This window comes from Dicentrarchus labrax, unplaced genomic scaffold (assembly GCF_905237075.1).
Source record: "Dicentrarchus labrax unplaced genomic scaffold, dlabrax2021, whole genome shotgun sequence".
Taxonomy (NCBI): Eukaryota; Metazoa; Chordata; class Actinopteri; family Moronidae; genus Dicentrarchus; species Dicentrarchus labrax.
The window spans coordinates 309,803-336,977 of record NW_026136722.1 but is presented as its reverse complement, the minus strand read 5'-3'; the positions used below and the strand labels follow the sequence as shown (position 1 = coordinate 336,977).

Here is a 27,175-nt window from a genome sequence, read left to right as displayed (position 1 = left end):
TCTCCTCTTCTCCTCTTCTCCTCTTCTCCTCCATCCATCCCCCTCTCCCTCCCTCCCTCCCTCCCTCCCTCCCTCTCTTCCGAACCCATGCTCTGCAGAGGGGAGATTGACACACAATTTTCAGCCCGGGGTGTTTGAGTACGCACAGGAGAGCGCACACAGACAGGATTATAGTCAGTGAAGGAGGCGGCGGAGGACAATAACGGATTAAAAGAGAGAAACGAAAGGGATAAAAAGAATGAATAAGAGATGAAGAAGAAACTGAATGAGGAAACTAAAAGAGAGGAAGAATAAACAAAAAGGGATCACAGACCACATGAATCTAAGGATGTGGGACCTTTGCCCTGGACAGTGAAAGTGGGATTTTGAGAAGTGAAGCGGTGGTACACAAGGACCTCAAATTGCAACCAAGAGACAGAAAACAACAAATTTGCAGGGTGAGTGTCAAACAATGTCTATCTTCAATTTACAAACAGTATATCAGGAGATGCACACAACAATAAGTTAATAGATGAAGTTTTCTATTTGTTGAATGCATTAATGTCACAACTTTGCACTCCAGATGACAGACATTGAGTGCAGTTTTAGTTGTACCTTCAGACAGTACGCTCTTAGACAGGTTTCATAGCAAAATAAGCACTGCGTCAGACTAAAGCTCGGGCATCATGGAAACTGCTGTGTCGTGTATGATCAAGTGAACGGTCACACTTCTCCGTCATGTATTGTAAATCTCTGTGGCACTGACGAGGCTCAAAGGCATCACCTGGAAACATATTAAAGTATGTAAGTACAGCAGGTATAAAATATACCTAAAGGCAATGAGTTTGGTGTGCAGCTGTTGTTTAACTTCAAACAAATGTTACATACTGAGAAATCTCTGCTTTGTTTTCAACTTTTAAAACTGTTTTGTAGGTTAGTTTTGGTTTTGTGCATCCAATTGGAAAGAAATCTCTGCTTCTGCAGCCTCTAGAAAGGCCTCATGATACCATCACAGTAGGGACATATAGGAATAAAGTGGTATTTGTAGTTTGAATAAAGAACAATTTCATCATTGAGGGCAATATTATTGATCCCTCTTGGATTAATTATATCACTCTGACCTAATCTTGTCTTTTATTCAGACAGCCCTAATAGCCTTTTCACTCAGGCAAACAGCACCAAGCAGTAGTACCAGTACTACTTTAAAAAAACATTAACAATGCATCTACAAATATGATATTGGCTGATCAACTGTAAACAGTCAATAGAAGAAATAGTCAGCTGCTGCTAAGCTGTAATTGTGTCTGTCTTTCTCTGTCTGTGAAACAAACATTCAGGAAAGTAACTGAAGTCAAAATGATCATCAATCAATCAGTTTCTATTACCAACTGATCTATCACGTGAACTGGGAAATATAGAATATGTTTTGCAAAGATAAAAAAAATCTGAAACTGAAATGAGGCCAACACGGAGGTTGTCTGGGATGTGATGGTAGCGTGGGAATAATTCTTTGCACTGGCTGACTGCTTTTCTGTGGGTTGGCTCGTGACAAGCAGAGGTGAAACCGGGTTACGTATTGATGAGTTTTCACCTAGTACGAGATGTTTGTTCTTTTCCTTTTGTTTGAAAAAGGAAAGAAAGAAGGAAGTAAAGTCAGCGTGCTCAGAGGAATGACAACACTGTCACCTACAGGCTACCAACACAAAGGCCTGTAGCGTGAATCACTTTAGTGAGACAGACTCAGCAGCTCCTAAGCATTGGTAAATAACATCACAAATATGTTTCTCCTTTAATAAACAATACTGATTTAACAAGGTTATTCTGTGCTTTTTTAAAACCAGCAGTTGTAAACAATCCTCGACAATCAGATTTACTGTTCTGATCATTTCTGACACTGAAGCCACATAATTTGCCTTTGAATGCATCTGATAATTTCAAACAAACCTTTTTATAGACAGTGTGGATATTTCCTGTTTTCAGTGATCGGTTATGACCAGCATATAATGAAAAATGACTCAGACCACTTTGTGTGATTGCCCCACTAGTTACTATATCTGTCAGGTCATAACTGGGCATAACACTCTGGTATTCACATGGGAGCTATAATTTATTTTTGTGGCTGATGTAATGGTGAGTCTCATCAGGGGTGATTATCACAAGACTTCTGCATCTTAATCCCCCCCCCCCCCCAGACCAACCTGCTTGTCTTTGTCTCTCTCTCTGTGCCTCTTTTGGGATTAACAGTCATGAAATCTCCAGGAAGTCGTTCATTACAGAACAACTCTACCTTTCTTATTTCAGTGGGAGAGATTATGGTTGACGATTAATCTGTGATTTATGAGATTATAGGGAGGAGATAGTGACGCAGAGATACAGAAACAGACTTCTAAAACTAATCATTATTTTCAGATAAACTACTCCGATGATTACTTCTTCAATCAATGGAGATATTTATTAGTCTAAAAAATGACAGAAAAATGTTAAAAATAACCACCAACAATTCAAAATCAAAAGATATTCAATTCAATTCAGTGCAATTTTATTTGTATAGCGCCAATTCATAACAGAAGTTATCTCAGGACACTTTTCAAATAGAGCAGGTCTAGACCAAACTCTTTATAACATTATTTACAGAGACCCAACAGTACCACCATGAGCAAGCACTTGGCGACAGGGGCAAGGAAAAACTGCCTGTTAAAAGGCAGAAACCTAGGACAGATCCTTCGGCTGTAGGTGGGTGGTCGTCTGTGTCTATTCAATTTACTTTGATTTAAAAAAAGACAAAAGAAGAAAATCTTTACATTTCAGAAATTTAAACAAGTAAATTCTTGGCATTTTCTATAAGTCACTTAAAAGATTAATTGACTAAAAAATTCTTGTTAATGTTTTGATAGATGAATTGCATGCTTTCTTGTACTATTATTTTCTACTTCTCTCTACATCTTTACAACCCTACTTAGAATTAATAAAATAAATAAAATGTGTGATATGCGATTTCTTTATGTATATTTGTGTAGTTAATGAAATCCTGTTGCTCTGAGTGGAGTGTCCTTTGAGCAAATCATAAGGGAACTAAAGTGGGATAAAGCAAAATCTAAAAGCTTTTTGAAAATGCGTTTTGAACCAAGTCCTAGACTCCAGATTTCTCTCTTCCTCATTTATGTTCTGACTCGGTAATATAGTTTAGAAAAGTCTCAACTAAGAGCCTCCTCTTACGCCTTATTTAGAATCTACTTATAATCGTATGTAGATGTTGGATTGCTGCCCTTATGCCCTTTCTCTCATCCCATCTCTCCCTCCCTCTCTGACTCATGTTATGAGAGCACTTAATACTGTATACTAGCCCCCCTACACCGCCGTATCTGTGGTGACTCTCTCCACTTCTCTCAGTGCCCCAAATGCCACAGGAGATGTGTTCCTATGGAAACTGGCTTCAGCGAAAGTCCCCAGTTTTACCTGGTGACCATTAACTGGTTTGTGTTGTGTGTCATCTCTGCAGTAACACATCGGTCGGTACCTGCGCTCTACCCTCCCGACCTCCCGGTGAATTTAGGAGTTATAAAATCTTTACACCAAAAGGGAGACGCAGTTAATGAAAAGTTGTCGGCTGGTTGTGTGTGTCTTTTGTCGATAGGGCTCGGAGGTGGAAGCTGTGTTGTTGGTTGGAAGCCAAGGTCACCTGTATGGAGACAGACAAGACATAACAATATAATGCTTACATATAGATACTGATGTGCCTGTGTGGGTGTCATTGCAGAGAAACAAAGATACATTGATCCTCTCCTCTTGTGCAGCTATTTTAAATTGAGTGTCCTTAAAATGATAATGAAATGCAACAGGCACAGAAATCAGAGCAAGTCAGAGCAGTGGTCTGAAGACAGAAGACAAAAACTTGGCTTTATGTTTTGAAGTATGCTGAATACTAAACCATGTTAATGCCAACTTTGTTCCTTGGAGTTGGTTTGTATTGTCCAACGGCGATATTAGAAAACTGCAATCAAGCAAACGACTACACAACTCTAATACAGAAACCCTCTGCATTTACAACAGAAATGTAACAACTAGAGAACTGTAGGACAGCTACAACTATAATCTTCAGCTTGGATGTACTATCTGCTTTGTATCACAGGTATTACGATGGAAGATTATGTGACAGGATTTTCTGAGTATTTCTGGAAGGACAGTTTTATGTAATCAAACAAAAACCCTTGACATGTGCTCATGTTATTTAAAACTCAAGATTGTCCTGGAGAAAAGTTGTTTGGTTTCTCCTTATCGCAGAAAAGCAGTATTGTGCTGCTGTACAGTGGGGATGTTGTAGTCAAACAGGATCAAATGATATCTGAACACTTTCTTTCTCGGCTTTTAGGCCCGTTAAGGTGCCAGATGTGTCAGTTTTTCTATACTTGCTCACATTTTTTACCAGAAAGAACCTGAGGAACCTCAGGAAATGAACTCAACACGGATTTCATAATTTACATAAAGAAACACATGATTAAAATGGATCACATGCTCAACAACTCTCAAACTTGCTGTTACACCAAAAATATTGTTCCAACCACTTGAATCTGAAGTCAAAATTGATTTATGGACTGTGCAGATATTTAGAACTGAATCAATATCTTCCACATATGTAGCTATCTGGCAGCTAGGCAAGCCTCAGTAGCAAAAGATAACTAATTTGCAAGAGTGAAAATAGGATGGACTTTGTCACCAAACTTTTTATCTGTACTGATGAGTTAGTTCAACTCAAACTGTTTGTGGAAACCAATTTCCTTAAACAGTTTAAATTTAATAACTCCAAAGATTTAAGCATGACAAAATATTTGATCTGAGTACAAGTAACTCATTTATTGTTAAGTTAAGGTAAATTACACTGCAGCATTTCTTCAAACTTATATAAAATATGTTAAGAATATTTATCTGAATAAAGTAAGACTAGCTTAAATGCATCTTCTTTATGCAAATGGTACCACTTAGGTTGAATTTTTTTCTTCCACTAAAGCAGAGAATTTAATGACTTGTCAAAACAGCTGATGTATGATAAAAATGTACAATCAATTGATTATCAAAATGGCAGATTAATTTAAGTTCACTCAAAACAACTGAGTCATTACTTAGGTTTAATTCATGGGAATGAGTGACTCAAGCATTTTGGAGGATTAAGTTATGTTTACTTTACTTTACTTTCTTATTTAAGATATGCTGTCAGGATTTACAGTGTGGAAAATGTTGTACTTTGAGGTTTGGATGAAGTGTTTACTGTTGCCTCACTATATTTTGTAAGCTGTAGAGACAGAAACAAAGCTGTCAACAATAGTATTTCAATAAAACCTGTCAGAGAGTGCATTGTTTACAGAGTGTGTGAGTGCTGGAGAGGTGGAGAGTTGGGTGCACATCATTATGCTTAATCTTTTGGTTTAAGCCTAATAGACAGGCTGATTGAGCACACGTTGCTTAACTGTATGACCAAAGTAACCACTTTAAATTACCCATAATTACGCCACTTACACCCACATACAAAATACAAACTCTATTGTGAAGAGCAGGGTCACTCTTACTCAAGACATCTCACAGAAATCAAATCAGGATCAAGTCTAAATTCACAGCTATAGCTCACTAAAACAAGACACACAAAAAACAGATGAGAAACATGAGCCCATTGTATAATGTTTAAATGTATGAAAAGATGAAACAATGTTAGAATAGAAAAAGTTAAAGAAAGTTGTGTGCTCTCTACTTTCTTCGAGTTAAACCTCCACATGCTTGCTGTAATTTGATTACGGTGATGATTCTGTAACTCCTTTTCTCTCCTGCAGTGGTCTTCAAGCACCACCCCCATTTTGGAGACCTGATCTTTGGGACCAGGACAGAGTCTGGCCTCCAATCCACACCCCATACCAGTGATCACTGGTGCCATGGGAACAAGTAGGTCCAACAGGTGAGGGGTTTAATCTGCAGAGGATTGTGATTCAATGATAGCCCATGCTTTTATTTGCTTCAATCATTGAACTCAACCAGCCTATATTTGGGACAGCCGTCTATACGGGACAATCCTTTGATTCCTTTTGCACAAAAAATACTATCGGGGAATACTATAAAATTGTTTATTTAAACCAGGATGAATATTAAAACATATAAATTACGAATCACTCATTTGATAATTTCATACTTTGATGCTCATGGTTACCATAAAATGACGACTGAATTGTGAAAAATCTAACCGATCTAATGATGTGCAGCATGTCCATATTGGCAAAAGTTTAAACATTTATAATTGTGTAGGTAAACTAAGCAGCTTAGAATGAGCCCCAGCAGCAGTGGGCTTCAAGAGGCTTTATACATCCAAAGAATTTCTGTAAAATCCAGACGAGACATTTAATTGAGACTGCGCTTATTTGTCAAAACGCGTAGCCACACCAGGCTAGTAAAGGGTAACTGGGTCTAATTGGGACCCTGCTTTTAAATTAAGTTTTATGGTAATAATTAATTTTATGAAGTGGTCCCGGTGAGTTTTATAAAGGCCTAATCTACCCTTAAATTTCAACATTCCTGTGTTATTATATTCCTTTGCCACCTCGAGTCCCACACAACAAAGAAATGAGAAATAATGGAAATAAGAGTGCTAATTCAAAGCACTATTTTGCCATCCTGACTATATATTTTGTTCATTGTACATGTTTGATTTATAAGAATTATCCTGGGAACTGTTACTGTTTTAAACAAGACTTTGGAAACCTTGGAGTTAATGTCTTAATCTATTTTATCCTCCTATATCTATCTGATTTATACAGTGACGTCAAATGGTGTCACAACAGTCCAGTGATGACGATGCTTTACAGAAACAATTTCATCCTTTTGTAACATTGTCTTGTCTGGAAGTCTTACAACAGGCTTACTGGCCATAAGAATGGGCTTGTTAATTTGGTGAACTAGTCGGGGTGAGTCAGACCCAGCTCAGGGATATTTACAGCAAGCAGATCCTTAAAAAGGCCAAGGCCGTCCTACACTGTCCTGAAGAGTACAAAGAGCTCTTGCCTTCAGGCAGCTGCAACAGATTGCCTGCTATGAGAAGGCTGAAGGCTGTCTTATTGTAGTCATGGCCATCATTGTGTACATTAAAAGCCTGTCACATTAATATCGCACTTTATTATATTTTTAATTATATCACCTCATTTCTGATGTGGCCTTTGGTTTAACTGTTTGTTACGTTTCAACTGTCTCATGGTTGTTTGCATGAGTTTCCTTTTGTCTCACAGTTCAGTGCAGCTGTCTTACTGTCTTCTTTCTTAGTGTGATGTTTTAAAACATTCATGGCTCAACAAACATTGACTACATGGACAAAACTTAGGCACTGGTTAAAAACTCCCTCCCCAAAAAAATTCAATAGCAAATTGAATAGCAGATTGAATAGCAGATTGATTTGTCATTCAGAGGAGCAACATTGTACCCTGCAACATCTGATCTCACTATTATCACTGGGTGTTAACATTCATTTTCATATAATCACTAACATATATGTCAGTCCATCTCAAAATGGGCTGTCTGACTGACACTGGCTCAGATATAATCCTATAATCTATGATGACAGCAATCCTTCTCACATAGCTAAACTGAACTCACCTTCCCAGCTGGTAATCCTCCATGTAAAGGAGAGAGACAGGTTAGGTTGATTGATACAGTCAGGTGAGTATATTGTTTGTGTTTGGGAGTTAAATATATATTGTTTATTACTGTATTCCCCTTAAACTGCGAGGCTGTCTATTCCTTATTTGATATGGTTCACATCCCTTGTGTTCCTAATGATTCAGGAACGATCTCTCTGTATATGAGAGTGTGCATAGTGTCTTTGTGTGCTTTAAATGTACACTGGAAAATACACAGGGATCAATACCGATTACCTCTTTCCTATATTGTGCACACCATGATTTGAATGATGCCAACATCAATCTGTTACACACTTTATTTATTCATAAATATTCAGGGTTTCCTAAAACCTTGTGTAATGGTAGGATGGAAGCTCTCGAAACAGCATTTGGAACATCATTTAACTCAGAAACAACACTTTGAAACAACAATCATAATCACACTAATTTCTAACCTTTGCAAGAAAAGTTTTTTTATATCTCATGCTATCTAAATGTTTTTGTGTCCATCTAATGTCACCAAATTCCTCTACCAAATGTTTAAATCCTAATCTTCGCCCCCTGTCTGTGTTGGCCCAACAGGTATAGCATTGTGTCAGACATTTTACCAGAGGAGGAACGCCAGAAGATCTCTAGCTTAAGACTCCATAACGGCCACAGCTCCCCCAACTTCCAACTGCAGTCGGACACAGAGACAGAAGACAGGAGGAGGTCGGGAGCCTCTCCTGCCGTGCCCAGCACAGGGGAACAAGGAGGGATGAGCAACTACAACGGGAAGATTCTGACAAGGGGCTCCACCCAAGTACGGAGCCGGTTTGTAAAGAAAAATGGACAATGTAATGTTTTATTCACCAACATGGAGGAGAAGCATCAGCGCTACCTAGCTGACTTCTTCACCACCTGTGTGGACATCCGCTGGAGATACCTGCTGCTCATATTCTGCACCAGCTTCATGGTCTCGTGGCTTTTCTTTGGCATTATCTTTTACACAGTCTCCCTGGCACATGGGGACTTTGCGGAGCACCCTACAGTGAAAGGTGATGTGCTGGCGGTGGGGGGACTGTATGGACCGACCTCTGGACACACAGGTGGAGGGCAGACACAAAAGATGCCATGCATACTTCATGTCCAGGGCTTTGTTGGGGCGCTTCTGTTCTCCATGGAGACCCAGACCACTATTGGTTACGGCTGGCGTTGCGTTACCGAGGAGTGCCCTGTCGCTGTGTTAACAGTGGTCGTCCAGTCCATAGTGGGCTGCATCATTGACTCCTTTATGATTGGCACCATCATGGCCAAGATGGCGCGGCCCAAGAAGAGGAACCAGACCCTTGTTTTCTCCAAAAATGCTGTCATCTCCCTGCGCGACGGCAAGCTGTGCCTCATGTGGAGGGTAGGCAACCTGCGGAAGAGCCACATTGTGGAGGCTCACGTCCGTGCCCAGCTCATACGTTCGTATGTCACTGCTGAGGGCGAGTTTATCCCCTTGGAGCAGATGGACCTCAATGTGGGCTATGATGAGGGCACAGACAGATTGTTTCTAGTATCCCCACTGGTCATAGTCCATGAGATAGATAAAGATAGCCCTTTGTATACTTTAAGCAGAGCTGATTTGGAGAAGGATGACTTTGAGATTGCTGTGATCTTGGAGGGGATGGTGGAGGCCACGGCCATGACCACGCAGTTCCGTAGCTCCTACCTTGCCAGAGAGGTCCTCTGGGGTCACAGGTTTGAGCCTGTAATCTATGAGGACCAGGACCGCTACAAGGTAGATTACTCTCGTTTCCACAAGACCTACGAGGTGCCATCAACGCCCCACCTCAGCGCCAAAGAGCTTGACGAGGCCGCAAGCCGGGCCTCTTCTACCGCTTCTCCCGTCTCTGCATGTAGAACCACACAAGACTTGATTCCCAGGTCGCTGAGCGCATTTTGTTATGAGAACGAGGTAGCATTGAGCGGTGGGGAGGAAGAGGACGACATCTTCGACTCCACTCAGATCGCAGGGAAGGAGAGGGCAGAAGAGAGGAGGACTTCAGTTTCTGTAGAATTTCCAAATATGTTCCAGGACACTGCGACCATGACATCAGGCAGTCACAATGTCATGTGTGTTCTGGACATGGACAATAACCAGATGGAGTTTGACATCCTACAGACTGCCATCCCTCTTGATCCAGTGACCTATAAGAGTGAGCAAGAGATCTGAAGAGCGCAGGCAGAGTGGACTATCACATGTTAAACTTTGTATTGCATGTACAGAAACATAAACCCCCTTTGCCTTGCCAGTGTTGTTTTATATTTGTATTTGTTTGGTTTTTCTTCTCATTGAGATTAGAAACTAAGAAAAAGAAATTCTTTGAAGAGCCATAACGATCAACCAGACTGATTCTGCAGGAGGACAAAGAATCTCTGACAAAGCGCTGACGGGCTTTGGCTCCCTTTTATTATGATTTCATAACCAAAGGAAAGCACAATAGCAGAAAAAAATCCAGAAACTTGAGTCATGTTTTCGATTGTACATTCTGCATAGTTTAAAATTAACTTTAAGAATCTTATTTATTCCTGTGAATGTAAACAAGAGATTTTATGAAAGCAATAGCTGTTTTGATGTAACTCTCTTCCTTTTTGAAGAGGACTGACTTAAATGGTCAATGATGTACTGTTTTATCAAAATGTGGTGGATTTATGCTTGATAATCTCCATGTTGTTCATGGATTTCAATGGTCATCATGCCTGCAGTAGTCACCTTCAAAGTCTGCTATTGCACTTATGTGAGACGGTCTATTTTCTTAAATATTTACTGTAAAACGTTCCTTTATTTCGCCGTTTTAGTATGCATTAGTTGCTTTCGCTGTGTAGTACACCAACAAGACCATTCCAAGTGCAATCAATAAGTGTAGCAGCAGGAATTTATCTGAATTTGATAAAGATTCCTTAAGACAATAACCTCTGACAAATATCCTATTTATGCCGATTTAGGAAGACATTGCTGCATTTTAAATCCTATGTTAAAAACATATTTTTTTCTTTTCAAAACAACCTTTTAAGAGAATTGAAAACAAAATAGAATAATACATTTAGTAACATTTATTAGATACAAAAAAAGAGTCTATTATTAATCTATTTATGTTATCAATATATAGCAAGTAGACCTTTTGTTCACTTCATGAAACACTTCAGAACTTTTTTTCTTGGTTTGTTTCTTGTGGAGGCTGCAGCCAGTGATAACAGAAACAATACTGAGAAGTGGCTTTAATTCATGTTTGTGCTGTTGTTGTTCGCCAAATGTCTGGAGCTGAAAGTAAAACACACGATTTGGAAACTGGGGTGCATGCAGCCTAAGTGTACTCATTGTCTTTGACAGTAGAAAGGTGTGGAGCCATTGTAAAGCGCAGCAGGAAACAAAGGGATGGAGATTAAGGAGTGTCAGGAAATGTGCAATAAGTCACTAGATTGGGACAGTGAGGAGAAAGTCAAGTGAAACTGTGTGTCAGTTAAAACACATGACATTTAAAAGAATACATTTACACAGGGACAGCAAAGCAGCAGGTTCAGCACGGTGGTATATCATTGATAGAGGAAGTATATCTAAATGTGATTGAAATACCTGTAATTTAAATTAATTTTCATGATATTTAAACGTGGCACTTTTTTCCCATCTGTTACTTCAAGCAAACTAAAACCAAAAAATACAATTAAATTACAATTTAAATACAATTTAAACGAGACGTGAACAGCAACAATTAAGATGTGAAATTATATTGTGAAGTTTTCCTCTGTCACCTGTAGTCATGCAGCTGTCAGAACAGTATACCTGATAATACTGCATCTCATTCTTGAAATACTTTTATTGTTTTTTTTTTTTTCATTTGTGGATTTGTTTCTGGTAATATTGACTCATTTTTGTGTCAATATGGCTGTGAGAGCAAGGGAGAGAGAGTGACTGTAGAGAGCATGTGCATCTGAGCAACAAGCATTCAGTAGTATTAGATATCTTCAAAACTCAAAGAAACATATTAAGAATATGTAAACATTTGATTGACAAACATACACTGCCAGTCAAAAGAAAAATATTTTATTACATTTGGAGATTACTCTAAAGCAATAAATCCATAAATGTGTTAAAAATAATTGTATATGTAGGCTATATGTAATTTGTAAGTAACCTAGATAATTAAGCCACTGTAACAGACAAACATACTATACTGTACTAATATTTTAATGTTTTACTTTTTATGTTTTTAACAGTGAAGCAGGGCTGCAAAAACATTTTCAGTGAGAGATATGGCCAGTTCCTAGATGCTTAACTGTTCAAAGATACCTTAGGTTTTCTTTTACTGAGTGTCCTGAGTGCCACAAACACTTTCTACACTACAATCTGTAACCCCACTACATCCTACACACTGGCCCTTTAAGGACCTAAAGCATGATTTGTGACATCACAAATAGTTTGCAAGGCAAGCCTGGTCCAGTGTTTAACCTATACAGTGTGATGTAGAAACTTGAAGCCACCAGTGCACAGAGACATCTTGTGTCCAGCAGGAAAACTTAAATTATATTAATAGATTCTGTAATTTATAGAGGTAGAAGGAGGATTATTAAGGATTTTAATGTGGAGATTATACATTTTATGCTGATTTTTATATATGTCATAATACATGTCTGGAAGGGATCTTTAAAGTTCCTGAAAACGCAGTCTCAAATTTTAAGTACTTTTTGAAATGTCTGCACGCCATGAACCCAGGCATGTTGCACACTGGCTCACTGGTAAACGTTTCACTGGGATAAATGGAACTGAGCCATCGTTAATGTAATTAGCTCCACCTGTGCGGTTCCTGCTCGGCGTTCTGCTGTGAAAAGGAGCCTAATTAAGGCTTCATTAAATGCAGGTGTTAAAACATGTAGTTTTATTGTCAAATATGAGGTTATTCATTGTGAAATTAAATTCAAGATCAACCCAAAACTGTAAAAAAACAAAACAAATATAATGTTTGAAAGGTTGACTGGCAGTGTATAACAGTATTTATGTAATGTTGGTTTTGAATTGAATTACTAGTTCAAATTTCAACTTGAGTACAGGAAAACAACCACTGTAAATGCCATTTTGTGTAACAGATAAATCTTTTTGTTTCCTTTGCTTCCTGCTTTGTATAAATCTAATGATTTTGTAACCCCTGCTTGGAGATAAACATGCACTAAGAAAACTACTGAACTAATTGAAATACGCTGAAAAGACAGAAAATCCCAAGTACAAAGCACTTTATTCTTCCTTGTATACCTTTTGATGTTGCAAATAAATATTTATGTAATTAAAATTGTTTCTCCTTTCCCAAAATTCATCCTGGAACCTTTTTGCAAAACTGTATCTTTTCTAATGCAGCTATGAGTGTTGAAGCTCCAGGGCCACTAGATGCCTCTGCAGCCATTTCTATCCACAGAAAACACTGAAGCATTTCCTCCCTCTAATGGTGTACTGACGACGCAGCAGAAAAGTTCAACCCTGGATTGTGAAGTCTGAATTCAAGAATGTTTTTAAGGAGAAAGTCAATAAGATGATAATTTAAATCCAAAAGTCAAATTAGTTTTTGCTTTCACTAGTTGTGTGTGTCGGTAGGGCAGCTCAACATATTGTGAATTTTAGAGGCTGACGGTGTGAGGAGGAAGGGCTGACTTATGGGTAGCATTGCAGTGGGTGTGGCAGCTCACAAGAGAGCTCAAAACATCATCACATGTCACTTCACAAGTCCTGTAGATGATCAGCCCTAATGAATTCTCAGCAAATACTGCACATAGCTGATGTTGCATTGATCTGACATCAGGTCAAGTCATGTAGAAGTGCCTCTCTGGATGTTCAACTAGTCTGTAATGGTGCACAGAGAAAAGTTTAATCTTTTTGTGAACCCTTCTTAAGATTATGTTGGATGAGGAATGTGTGATTTACTGCCCCTGGCCTTTAGACAGACTTTGCAGATATTTCCAGGTGCATCAAATAATTTTGACCAAAAACCCATACATATTCAAGCAACAGAAATCACAAGCAGGGAAAATGCATTACAGAACTGGTTACTGTGCATATCACATGTTTCACAGCTTCCGGTGCCATATGATGATGCTAGTGACATTGAAACGGCTCTAAAGTGTGGACTGATTCACAGTCAAGTGTCTGTTCTGGTTTGTGGCTGAGAGAGAACATCTGTAGAAGACAGCATGAGAGCGAGAGGAATATCGGTAGATAGTCTATGACACTTACAGAACGTCCAACTGGGCTGATGAACTTTTATATGTTCACTAAGCTTTCTTAATCAGAACCGAATGACAACACAAGACCTCTGAGAAGAACTCTGAATACTCTGTCCATCTTCCAGTCTTTGATGCTGTTAGAGTTTGTAATCTAACATTAATATTTATATATAATTCAATTAGACAATCATCTTAGGGAGAAGAACAGATCTAGACTCAAGCTTGTGTAATGTTTAAAAACATTAAGTTTAGCTTTATAAAAATGGTACTTTGTATAAGCAATCTTGCATTTGATTCTGGTGGTGGTGTCCTGCTTTTCCCATTCTATCGTATTTAAGAGGGTTTTTGGAAGCACCCCAATCCTGGAAGAAGCCACTGGTCTCACATCATTTTCTCTATTCAAACTAAATTAAGGTCGGGCTAAGCAATTCTAATGTGGTTCTAATCAAATACAGCTAATATCTCCTCAGTGTTGGCTAGATTCCTGCAGTGTGTGCGCTGAGAAAAAAATCTAGTGTTTGCACAAAGCTCTGAGTCTGTAAACAGGAAACAAACAGAGTGGATGGGACTGAGCCACACAACACTAACTTGTTATTTCAGCCAGGATTTGTGACGCACAGGTAACGTTAAATGACTTGCCCACAGACATTCAGCTTCCTTTCTAGTTTGCCAAGATATGTTGTTGTTGTTTTTGTTGTTGTTGTTGTTGTTGTTGTTGTTGTTGTGATATTAGCTATAGTAACAGGAGAGACTTTCTCCATACACCACCTTTAATGGAGCACTTCTTGCGACTTCCTGCAGCACAACCACAGTTACATGCATGCAGATATTGTACAGGTTCAGACTGACACCTTCACTTATTTCAACTCAGTTCTTGTGTGCTAGTGTTGGTCAAGAGCAAGTAACAAAAAATCTGTTCTGGATAAGGTAGATGGGGCAGCTTGGCTAGAAACCAGTGAACTGTGAATACATTCACACTGCAGCTGTACAAATTCAGTTTTTTCCTACTAATGGGGACATAAATATAATAATTTTCAATGTACCTTTCATGACTTCATGATGAATTTTTCACCAAGGCCTGCTAAATGAATGCTCCAAGCATTTCATATAGAGTAGGCCAGTGCCCCCTGCTGGCCAATCATCAGACATTTATACTCAAATACCTCTAAACGTGCAAACTAAGAGTAGATGCCAAGTTGTCCAATATCCAGCACTAACAGCTTTGAGTATTTAGGCACCTCTTGATCTGTTGGTGAAGTGGGTCGAGTTTCAAAACTGGCTGGATTATGACAGCCAAATGCCGTAGAGTACCAACGATCTTCTGACAGCATAAAACATATATAGTGAAAGATTCAAAAGAACAGTCTTATAGGAGTATGTAAAAATGGCTGAAAATCTAATATGATATAAGTAAAATACAGTATGTAGATGTGATTTGGCTTTAAGAAATCTAAATCTAAGGAAACATTTTGTGACAGTGCTACTGTCTGATTGGTGTAAAGTTGGTTCCATGATGTGCAGCTGTGATTAAACGCAGGGTTAGGGTGTTGAGGTCTTACAGTTGCTCTCTCTCAGTTTTACTTTTAGCAGAAGAAGAGGAAGGATCTGAGAGAGAGAGAGACTAAAGACACCTGAGCACCAGATTTGTTGACAGATGGATAAGTATCTATCAAGGGAATTTGGCCTCTCTTACGGAGAAATTACACTGCAGATCTAGGATGCTCCTTGAAACAACCAGTACATAAAGTACGCAGGTAGTACAGTGGCTGGTTGCACTACTGAAGAATTTGAAAGGAGGTTCAGTGAGGACAAAGCTCCTTGCAGACAGACTCAGACTCTTGCATGACTGACGCACCATCAGCCTCTATGAGCTGTTCATTGGAGATCATGCAGCAACATACAGAGCAGCTTGTCTGCATGTTGTGACCTCTGACACTGAGAGGATATCAGGTCTGCATTTTGACAGGCAGCACGCACAGCTGTTTGCTTGGGGGTACTTTCCTTACATCAATATGTAAAGTATCTCCATTTCTCGGTCATTACATGTTCCTATCCCATAATTAAATAATTTCTGTCCAGATTTTAATTAAGTTAAAATCACTTGGTGTCAGGCTAATAAGAAACTTCCCCTTTCAGCCCTCATAGTTGTCTCATCTTGATCTTCCTTTTAATTACATAGCCTCCATCTCTGTCTGTCAGTCCGTTGCTGTTCCCGTGCACAAGAACCCTGACAGCAACAGCAGTCCACACATTGGACCTCTGAACCTCAGGAGAACCGGAGAGGCATTGCTGTCGGTGGAGGAAAAGATGAAAAGAGGGAAACGAGGAGGAAGGGGCAGTGACTGCAGGCCTCGAGGCCATCGGCTTTTCATTAGCCAGTCAGTGAGTGAGTGAATGAGTGTGATCGGTGGAATGGTAAAATAGGAGAAGCCATGCTGGGCCACATCGGCTATTAGAGTGATTTGGGGGCTCCCACTGACTCCTATTGTGCATTGTCTCCGAAGTGAGCAACCGAGGCTCAACAGTAAGCCTTTGTGTGGGACATTTAAATGCCTGTTAGCATGCTAATTATGGGATGTGTGTGTGTGTGTCTGTGTGTGCCAGTGTGTGTCCATCATCTTCTCGTCCTCTCCATCCCTCCATCTCTCCCTTGGGATTTACACCCCTCCGATTCCTCTTCCTCTGTCTCTTCTTTTCTGGCTTTCCCCAACGCACTCACTGATCTGTGTGTTACTGTCATGAGCCCCTATTCAAGCCCCTTCCCGTCATTTTCTTCATTTCTGTCTTTATTCCCTAAAATCTGTGCGTGCTCCCACTGTCTTGTTTAGTCCCTTTTGTTTGTTAATCAGCTGCTTCTGATTCTGCCATGCTTGGATGAGTTTCGCTTTCACTCCAGTGTTCAAAAATTAAGCTTCTCTCACAGTCACATTATCCTCACATTTAGCTATGGAAAACCTCATTGAAGACATGCCTCTCTTTCATCAGTGACTGCATCTGGTCTGCAAACTCTGCAGCCATCTTGAGCCTGTGTTTCATTTTTACCTGTCTCCCTGTTGCTGGATTAGAGGTGTACAATTACAGATTCCCAAAATATTTTTGGCCAAAGAAGCCCTTCTGAGAAGAGAGAAGAATGATGCTGGCAACCGGTTTTACAAGACTTGGACACAACAACATGAAAATCGGTGAAATAAGTTACACTTTGCTCCAAAATAAATAGTGTACACTACTGCATTGGTATGCATTATTTGACAGGTGTTTATTCGATTAAATTGTGCCCTCACTGTGTAAGCTTGAATGGCAGAGAGGGAGCCACACGCATGAAAAGTTCACACTGTACATTTATTATGTTTCTTCATTAAAGGACCAGTGTGTAGGATCTAGTGGCATCTAGCGGTGAAGTTGCAGATTGCAAGTAACTGAACACCACTCGGGTCTGTATTTGATGACTGTGAAGTGTGAAGGGGAAACTACGGTGGCCACGAAACTTGAAAAACTGTAGAAACATGGCAGACTCCATGGAAGGCGTCTGTAGATATAAATAGCTAATTCACACTAATGAATACCTGTGAATATCATATTCCAGTCTCTTCCATTTTATAATTAACAACAAACAAATTAAATCTGTTTTAACAAGAGACTAGAACTGTAAAAAAGCCTTTCCATCATAGTCTGTATCTCTTCTACACTGAGTATTTAATGCTGATGCATATCCACATCCCATTCAGATGGATGTTAAGCCACACTATGTTTACCAAACAAATCGACAAGCTCTAATGTAACTTGATGTCGGCTAAATAGAATCATCTCAACTGATCAAAAGGAAACACAATTGAACACTGAACACTAACAAACGTCTCTCACTGACCACGACAACAGAGGCTTTGTCTGTTGGGCCTCATAATTTGAACCCTTTACACTGATGTTATTTCTGATCTGGAGGCTCTAGAATGAATGCGAGTAATAGGGTTACAACTGAAAATAGAAAACGTCCATCACTCAAGCTGACATAATTGACAACCGAGTTGTAGTAGAGAGAACTCTACAGTGAAATTGTCTGCACCCTCTCTGCATCACAATGCATACTATTTTCATGTTGGTGTACACCGATCAGCCATAACATTATGACCGCTAATTAGTGAAATTAATAAGACTAATTATCTGGTTATCATGGCTCCTGTCAGTGGGTGGAATATATTAGGCAGCAAGTGAACATTTTGTCCTTAAAGTTGATGTGTTAGAAGCAGGAAAAATGGGCAGCGTGAGGATTTGAGCGACTTTGACAACGGCCACATTGTGATGGCTACACAACTGGGTCAGAGCATCTCAAAAACTGCCGCTCTTGTTGGGTGTTCCCGGTCTGCAGAGGTCAGTACCTATCAAAAGTGCTCCAAGGAAGGAGACAGGGTCATGGACGGCTGAGGTTCACTGATGCACATGGGGAGCAAAGGCTGGCCCGTGCGGTCCGATCCAACAGACGAGCTACTGTCGCTCAAACTGCTGAAACAGTTATGGCTGGTTCTGATAGAAAGGTGTCAGAACACACAGTGCATCAGCTTGTTGGTATGGGACCAGTCAGGGTGCCTAGGTGGTCATAGCGTTATGGCTGATCAGTGTATATATTTGTATATTTTTATATTTGCCGTGTCTACCCATAGAAACTCATGTAGTTGTTGTCCTGTAGTTGGCAGGTATGGCCCTGATTTAAAAGATCATTATGGTCACATGGTAACTTTTCTTGGCTTAACTGCAGTGGACGTGTCTAATCATACTTGTTTGTACCTTTTGAATTTATGTATGTGGTATTACACAAGATCATTTGTAAAATTGATAATAGGTCAGTAACCTATAAAGCCAGAGATTAATTTTCATAATTGACAGTTTTAATGAGCAATAAAGTTTTTGAGCCTCAGAGTGTTGGCTCTTGATTTGTTGTCTACATCTTTGTGTGTGTGTGAAATCGGCTGTTGTTTACTTGTATGCACGTATCGGGGCTGCATGTACATGTGACTGTCTGCATATTTGTGTAGCTGTGTGTGTGTGTGTGTGTGTGTGTGTGTGTGTGTGTGTGTGTGTTTGCCTGTAAACAGTTGAGTAGGCTGCACATGTATGCAGATTCACATTTCTGCATGTAGTTTATACGTCTGCCTGCATGTTTTAGTCCAGTATGCATTTGTGTGCATGTGGACGCCCTTGTCTTATCCACGTATGTCCTTCTATGTGTATGTGTTTGTGTGTGTCTAAGTCTATGCGAGCAGCTGTGGGCCCTGTGTTTGAACTCTAGCTCACATGGGCAGAGCGAGGGAGGGCCGCAGGGTGAGGAGGCGATGGGAGAGGGGACTGATGCCCGACAAACTCGCCATCTCCCTCTCCCCTTTCATCTCCGTCTCCCAGCATCAAACAACAAACTCTTTCATTCAGGCATCTTTGCGGCCAGCCGCCCCCAGACCCTCGAGGCCCCCGTCGTTCACGCTGCTTAATTCAATGTTCCGAGGAAAACTCATGATTGGAAAGTGACTTTTTTATCCTCGTCCTTTTCCATATCTCCCCCTAAGAATCGTCACCCCTCTTCCTGTTCTCCCTAACTCTGTTTTTCCATCTCTCATCAAAACAGCTTCTGTCCTGTAAACACAAAGGAAGTAAACCCAGGTCAGTCCACTCTCAGATGTGGATTACACAGTGACTGTGAAAGGCACTTCCAGTGAGCATTCAGTGATTGATACAAGTAAGATGCCAGAATGTTACGTTATTGGTGTGAAAATCATGTTAAAATACTAGTAGTGCTTTGAATGCAACTTTTCTCTCATACGGATAGTAGATAGTCTATCAGCTGAGGGCCACCTAATATGAGTTTGTCCACTGAATGACAAGGATGTGAACGACTCAGATCAGCACTTCATTTGCACAATAATATAACATATATAATATATAATATAGCAAAAGACCTCTTCGGTTCCTTTAGTGCAAAATTAACTCAAAAGTGAATTGATTCCTCTCCTACTGTCTACAAGTAGGATGGCAACCAAACAATCTCAAAAGGGACTTTCTACTCCACTACAAATTTTAATATTATAATATTATGCAGACAAATAAAACTTTCCAAGAAACATAACGTATAGTATTTTTTCTTCTTCTTCAAAGCTACCCATTATCAAAATAGCAAGATACAAGCAGAAACTGAACTATTACCAAACCTTTGGCTGAACAGAATTTACCAACGCTGGCATTTACAAAATTTATGATTGCATGAGATAAAACGACAACATAGAAAGTTGCACAGATGTAAAGACAGATTTTTTGGATAGACACAGATAGAAGCCAATGCAGTTGGAAGCAGTGGTGGTATTCAGATCAACAAGTAAATACCAGACTATAGACGTGCTCCATTACAACTGCATTCAAGATTTTAGTATCAAGTATTATTAACAAAATGTAGATGAAGCATTGTAAAATTAAAGTACTCATACTGTATGATTTCCCCTTTTAGAAAAAATATATATATTTATTATCTTTTTAATATCTGTTACTGTAAATTTTCTGTTTTTCTATTTATACTTCTCGACTTGCAGCACTTTCTTTCATCTTTATTTATATTTTTCTCGCACTATATGTTAATTGTTATGCACCAATATTCCAAGGCAAATTTCTTGTACGTGAAAACCTACTTGGCAATAAACCCCGATTCTGATATTGGTTCATTAATACTGATGTCTGGTAATGTGCAAGCACTATTTGCCAATTCTAATCAATTATACTGTCTGGTAGTTTATAGGAAAGCATATTTCATATTTTATAAGGTGATTATATGTTTGTATGAAAAATCTTTCTCAGGAAAATTAACAGTTAAAATTACTACTTAAATGTAGTTAAAGCAGAAATACAAAGAAGCCTAAAATGGAATTCTCAAGCGAAGTACTTGAGTAAATGTACCATCATTGTTACCTAAAATGCATATTGTTATTGTCAGCTGCCAGGATGTCAAGCTAAATTAGACATTTAATGAGAATTTTGTTTTGTGTCCAGGGGGAAAAACAGCCTGCGAGAGAATCATTAAAATCGAACATTTTTAGCGAGGCACATCATTGCTGTGTGATGATGTCCCAAACAGCAACCAGCAAGACATTCAGCAGAAACATCCTAACAAAGGACGCCCTTGTTCCCGGCTGAATTCTTGAACATCATTTTCTGCATTTTCCTGCAAATGACTCAATCTCCACGTCCCTCGCCTCTCATTCCGCCCAATTATCATTTTTCAAGCATGTCCCCTCGTCCTACAGAGATGGGTCATTTGGGAGTTTCCAAATCTTTCCATGAAATCTGCTTATATTTGTAGGGGATGTGTGAGGCATTTTACTGCCCAAAAATACACACACACTGTACTATATACACACTATCAAACTGCGTGGTGGATGAAGAGAGGTGGACGTAAAAATTTAACACGACTGATTTTGCTCTGAGAGGCAGACGAGAGAAAGTTGCGAGGGATACAAGGCAGCATTGAGGATCCTCGTTCTCTTGTTCTTCCTGAATCGTCCGCGTTTTTTTCTTTTGCCTTTGTTGCCGTCACAGCTGCAGCAGAGCTAAACAACCCCACAGCTTTAAGGGCGAGTCTTGGTGTGATTCTTGTCAGTGGGTCATTGGCTGCTCAGTGCATCTGTGGCTACAATTAAGTGTGTGTATATGCATATAAAGAAGTAATAAATATAAACCTGAATGGATGGTTCCAAAAGTCAAAGGTCATGCGTAGCTTAGAGAATTCCCACCCAGCCAACTACTGTCATTATCATTAGTATCAGTAATAAACTTTACAAAATAAAAAATAATAACATTATTATAATGAACTTATTATTATTCTACTCAAACAGAAATCTAATCTAATTGTAATCTATTGAACGGACCAGTGCGTAGGATTTAGTGGCATCCAGTGGCGAAGTTGCAAATTGCAACTAACTGAACACCACTGGTGTCTGTATTGGATGACCTGGGAATGAGAACGGGCTGCGAAGTGTGTATGAGAAACTATGGTGGCCGCAAAACTTGTAAAAAACGTGAAAGGCCCTATGTGGAGCCAGTGTTTGGTTTGTTCATTCTGGGCTACTGTCTACTGTAGAAATATGGTGGTTCAACATGGCGGACTCCATGGAAGGCGAACCACTAAATTACACTACACTAAATTACCAAGTAGTAGTGTCACTTGGTTCTGGTATCTGAAAGTCATGTAACATGACAATTTTTTATTATTGTATTATTGTATTTTTAGTTGCATTAATTAATTAATTCAACTAACATGCATGCAACCTTTCATTTAATTGCAAGAGTCAGCCCTGCTAACAGCTCAGCAGTGGTAACGTCAACATACTAATATGCTCGCAATGACAATGCTAACATGCTGATGTTACACAGGTATAATGTTTACCATGTTCACCATCTTAGATTAGGCAACTGGCATGCTATCAATTGTTAATTTGCACTAAACACAAGTACAGCTGAAGCTAATGGAGATGTCATAGGTTTGGCAGGTATTTGGTCATAAACCAAACATGATGAACATGATAGAAATGTGAACCGATGTTGGTGCCAGATGACGGGTGCTCACCAAAGTGACCGTGAGTGGGGCATGAATGTGTGTACAACATTTCATGGCAATCCATCCAATAGTTCTTGAGATATTGCACCAAAAGCCAGAAATGTCTGCTAGTGGTACTAGAGGAAACGTCTTCGGATCTCCAATGTCACAAGAATTCAATCCGACATCCATTAAGACATGCCAGTATATCATAAGACTACCTGGTCATCATTTCATCCCCCCAAAAACGTAAAATAGACTAGAAATCAGTTCTCATTCATGAAAAATATACCTTTCTGTCAACCTACTGAAGTGATACAAACAGCCTTCAGAGAGTAAAAACAGGAAATAGGACCCAGGTTAAAGGATGATTATAGAATACCAGCACAGATCAGCCACAGGTAACTAAACTCTCTCTCTCTCTCTCTCTCTCTCTCTCTCTCTCTCTCTCTGGCTCACCTGGGACCCTTACCCCAATACCCCCACCCCTTCCAACACCACCAACTTCCCCACACATCCCACCTCAACCCCCATATATCAATTTCCTTTAGATGTTCCCCCTCACACAATTGAAGTAACTAGATTCTTTCCTTTGGCTGGCCAGAGGAGATATGAAGCAGCATGCACAATGGGCTATTCATTAACGTAGCAACACACACACACACACACACACACACACACACACACACACACACACACACACACAACACTCCCATTCACCCAACCAGCACCGTTCATGCCTTACAGCCCACACACACACACACACACACACACACACACACACACACAGTTTACCAACCATATGTCTCTGTAACATACGTGCATGCACCTGTAGGCATGCAAACACACACACACTATTTCACAAGGGCACACAGAAGGACATGCAAATACGTTCACATACCCACATATAGCACTCTCACACTCAAACAACATCCCACCTCACTCCCCAGCTGCAATGAAAGCCCGTCCAAGTTCTTGCCAAGCCCTCACACACACACACACACACACACACACACACACACACACACACACACACACACACACACACACAGATTCTACCACTCCTACTCCTCCTCCCTAACCAGTAACTCAGAGAAAGACAAGACGAACACAAAAGAAATGGAACTTTGGTGGTATGAGCACAAAGGCCGGATTCACAGACGTTCAAGAGGGGGACCTATTTAAATGTAACACAGCTGCATGAATTTATTAAGATGGACGGGGAGAAAAGATCAGGAAGGTCTTGTGGAGAGTTGAACTATTTTTATTACCCGTTTGAAGATTCCCTGACATTTTAAGTGGGGATGTAACTGATATTTATCACTGTTAGGGAATAATCCATAAATTATAGCTACTCAGTACTCAGCCTTTCGTTTTAGATTAGAAAAGGCTACTTTTAAAATGAAGGGGTGGTCTGATGCTTTAAAAAGAACAAGGAACCCGGGTTCAAACCCCTGTTGTGTTTTTGAGCGAGACTGTGAACCCCTACCAGCTCCGAATGTGTCGTTCCATGGCTGAGTCTGACCTCTGACCTCCCTGTAGGGTAGGAAAATAAATAGGAATCCATCAATATCTCATCATGACTGGCATTATTCCAGAGGAACTCAAGCCTGAGTGCCGCTTTTATCGCCAAATATAAGACAGAGTTGATTACATTTGTAATAACTTAATAGCTGCAATAACAGTAGCCCGAGATTCCTTGTGTATGGTTGACTGATCCACTTCAACGGGGGAACACTGACACACCTGCTCTGTGCTGCACAGGTGCATGCAGGAAGAGGGAAAGAGAAAGAATGTGTCTGTGGGTAAGAGAGGGGTATAAACAGCCTTCAGATGATACAGGTTAGGTTAGACCATCCTACACAATCCTACACAATCACATACAATGAGATTGTTGTCTACATCTCTGCTCAGACTTATGACAGCACCAGACTAATGTCATTGAACAGATTCCTGTGAGTCAGCAGGAGTGTGTTTGTCCGACACAGACAACAGGCAAACAGGGTGACACTCCCGTCTTGGCGCCTTTACTGAAGAACACTGTCCCTTAACAATACATTACAATTTACTTAATCAGCCACATCATTACATACAACATACAAAACAATGCAATGATTATCTTTTTGAATTGTGAAATTAGTTGTGATTTTAAATTAATGTTAATAAATGAAAAAATACAAAGCTATTTTATGTTCTTATCTGGCTCCTACTCTGACATTATTTCCTCTAAATCCAGCGTGCCCCACAGTTCAACTGTTTTATTAAATTATAACAAATCTGTACTTGTGTACAGAGAGTCACATCACCTGGCACTAAAGATCGGCCAATAATACCAGTTAGGTCAGTACCTGCTTTTCACCAGTAGATGCCTGGGTTCACACAGGTTTGGATTTTAAGGTTTTGTTACAATTTAAAGCTGCACATTTAAAAAAAAAAAAATAATAATAATTCATTCTTGGAGTCTTTTTGCCCTCAAAAGCATCGTATCATTAGATGAGTCCCTATGTGGTACAGAGATCAAATGTGAAATATAAAGACATAAACTTAAGAAACATAAACTAGGAATACATAATGTTTCGCTGGAGTATATGAAGTCAGGTTGAACAGTGGAATGATGGTCTGTTTAGAGCTCGATTTTGGTCTGGCCCCGGGCTGATGGGGGTCGGGCCCTCCTCAGCCCAATGGTCACAGGACCGCGTGGCCTATTAGGCTTCAGCTTTGACGCTGTCGACCCATATAGCCTGCTGACCTTTCACTGTGACCCTGTGTGCTCTCTCTCTCTCTCTCTGTGTGTGTGTGTGTGTGTGTGTGTGTGTGTGTGTGTGTGTGTGTGTGTGTGTGTGTGTGTGTGCGCTTCACAACAAACTACATCATCTCTGTCCCGTGACATGTTTGTATCATGTTTGTGCGTCCATTATAATCATCAATCATCAATCATCAATGTTTTAATTTGCAATGTGAGCCTCAGTTTCGTGGGCTGTACAGTGTAATCAAATCACTCATTTAGTAGCAATCTAAGGACACCCATTATAATTCACTGTAATTTCTCACCAATCACACAACATCACAAAGTTGCACTCTTACTAAAAGCAACCTTTTGTCCATAAATTTTTTATTCATGCCATGATTTTAAGCATTTGAACTATTCCTCACTGGGAGCAGGTCACACAGTAAATCATTATTATTTCCTAAAGATCTACAAAAAGTCTTGTATCATTTTACTGAGACCACTTTCTTTAAGGTTTTGTTCAGTATTTTGAAAGTTGCTTCAAATAGAAGTTTTGTTGGTTTTTTTGCTTTGAAAAAATGTAAAGCTACTTTGGTAAAAAAATAATAATAATTCAAATTATTTAAACATAATTTTCCGTTTTATAATTTTAAATAGGTTTAAGACAGGGCTTTCCATAATGGGTACATTTTATTCCACACTATAATTAGGCCTAATAGAGAAATAGTAGCGATCTTAAAAACTATCTTAAATTTTGGCAAATGGAAATTGAACAAGTTTTTCTATGGCACTTTTTTTCTAATGAAACACTTTACGATCAACATGTGTAACACTGAGGTATATATGGCAGCAGTATTGTCTTATATAACCTACAAATGCATTACACAATTGATGTTTTGTTTTTTCTAAACGTTTCATCTATTTCTCTTCACTTAATTCAATTTCTGCAGACTGAAGCCATCCATCATTAACATTCTAGGAAATGATGAAGCAAAAATAAATGATGCTCTTTTCTCCAGACAGATAAGCGCTGGGAGGATTTCTCACTGATCTAACAAAATATTTTTATTTTTTTTTTACTAGAAAATATTTTTGAAGCATTTCGCCACAGCGACAGATATCAAAAGTATGACCGAACAAATCGTCCCAATTCCTGCCTCCTTTCATCAACCCAATTTTCCCTCGAACTTGTTGCCATAGAAACATGTGTGACCTTAATTTACATTTTTGGTCTCACCTAAATGTCATCAGTTCATGTAGCAATGTAACTTTTTTGGGGGCCTGTTAATTTCCCCTCACAAACACACACACATGCCAAAACAAACACTCACGTCAAACCGAGGCCGGGCCGCAATCCTCCGCTCCGCAGCGGGAGAGAAGTCCCCGGAGTGGCTCTCCGAAGGTCCCCGGTTTAAAGCTCCAGGAGCCGGACAGTCCCACCGCAGCTCCCCGGGGCCGAGTCACCGCGCTCCTGGAGCATTTTTCCCCACATGTCAAGAGTTTGTTGAGACGCGGACAAAGAGTGGCAGAAGAAGGGAAGACACAAGCTTTTCCCTTCTTTTCTTTTCTTTTTTCATATGCACAGAACTGCTGTTTGTTCCCCATTTTTTTTTCATTTAAGGGGAAGGGGGTGCTCGTTTTGATCACATGATTACAATTCACCTGAGATAAAACAAAGGGGGCAAAGAAAGGAGGGGAGAGGAGGAATGAAAGCGGCAGCGAATTTTAGACAGAGAGATGCACTCATGGTTAGGATTCCCTTATCACAGGCGAACATTAATGGATAATGAAAAAAGTGGTGATTTTTGGATTGGGTGCCAGTGCGTCGCATGGCGGGGATACAAGGGGTCATTGTTGTGAAGAACAGCGCTTGTGTTTGTATCCGTGTGTCCCCTATCGTCTCTCCTTTCTGCATTTTCTACCAGTACTGTTTGGCTTTAAACGTGCGCTCAGTTAGAGGCGCTGATGCGATTATAAATCTCACACATGGATATGAAGAGGCGCAGTGTCCACGCCACGTAATCG

The 27,175-nt window shown here is 39.8% G+C and overlaps 1 protein-coding gene and 1 long non-coding RNA gene across 2 annotated transcripts; one reads left to right on the top strand and one right to left on the bottom strand.

Annotated features, from left to right (window-relative positions):
- The first annotated feature begins 298 nt into the window (after nt 1–298).
- Nucleotides 299–12,958, top strand: LOC127356193 (ATP-sensitive inward rectifier potassium channel 12-like). Its single transcript, XM_051387749.1, has 3 exons — nt 299–437; nt 5,799–5,920; nt 8,208–12,958. Exons 2-3 carry the CDS (start codon nt 5,898–5,900, stop codon nt 9,823–9,825), a joined length of 1,641 nt encoding a protein of 546 aa, XP_051243709.1. The 5' UTR covers nt 299–437; nt 5,799–5,897; the 3' UTR covers nt 9,826–12,958.
- Nucleotides 2,502–26,907, bottom strand: LOC127356196 (uncharacterized). Its single transcript, XR_007881948.1, has 2 exons — nt 26,482–26,907; nt 2,502–3,658 (listed from the first exon to the last, which is right to left on the bottom strand). It is a non-coding gene; the product is annotated as an uncharacterized LOC127356196 (long non-coding RNA).
- Nucleotides 26,908–27,175: the final 268 nt, after the last annotated feature.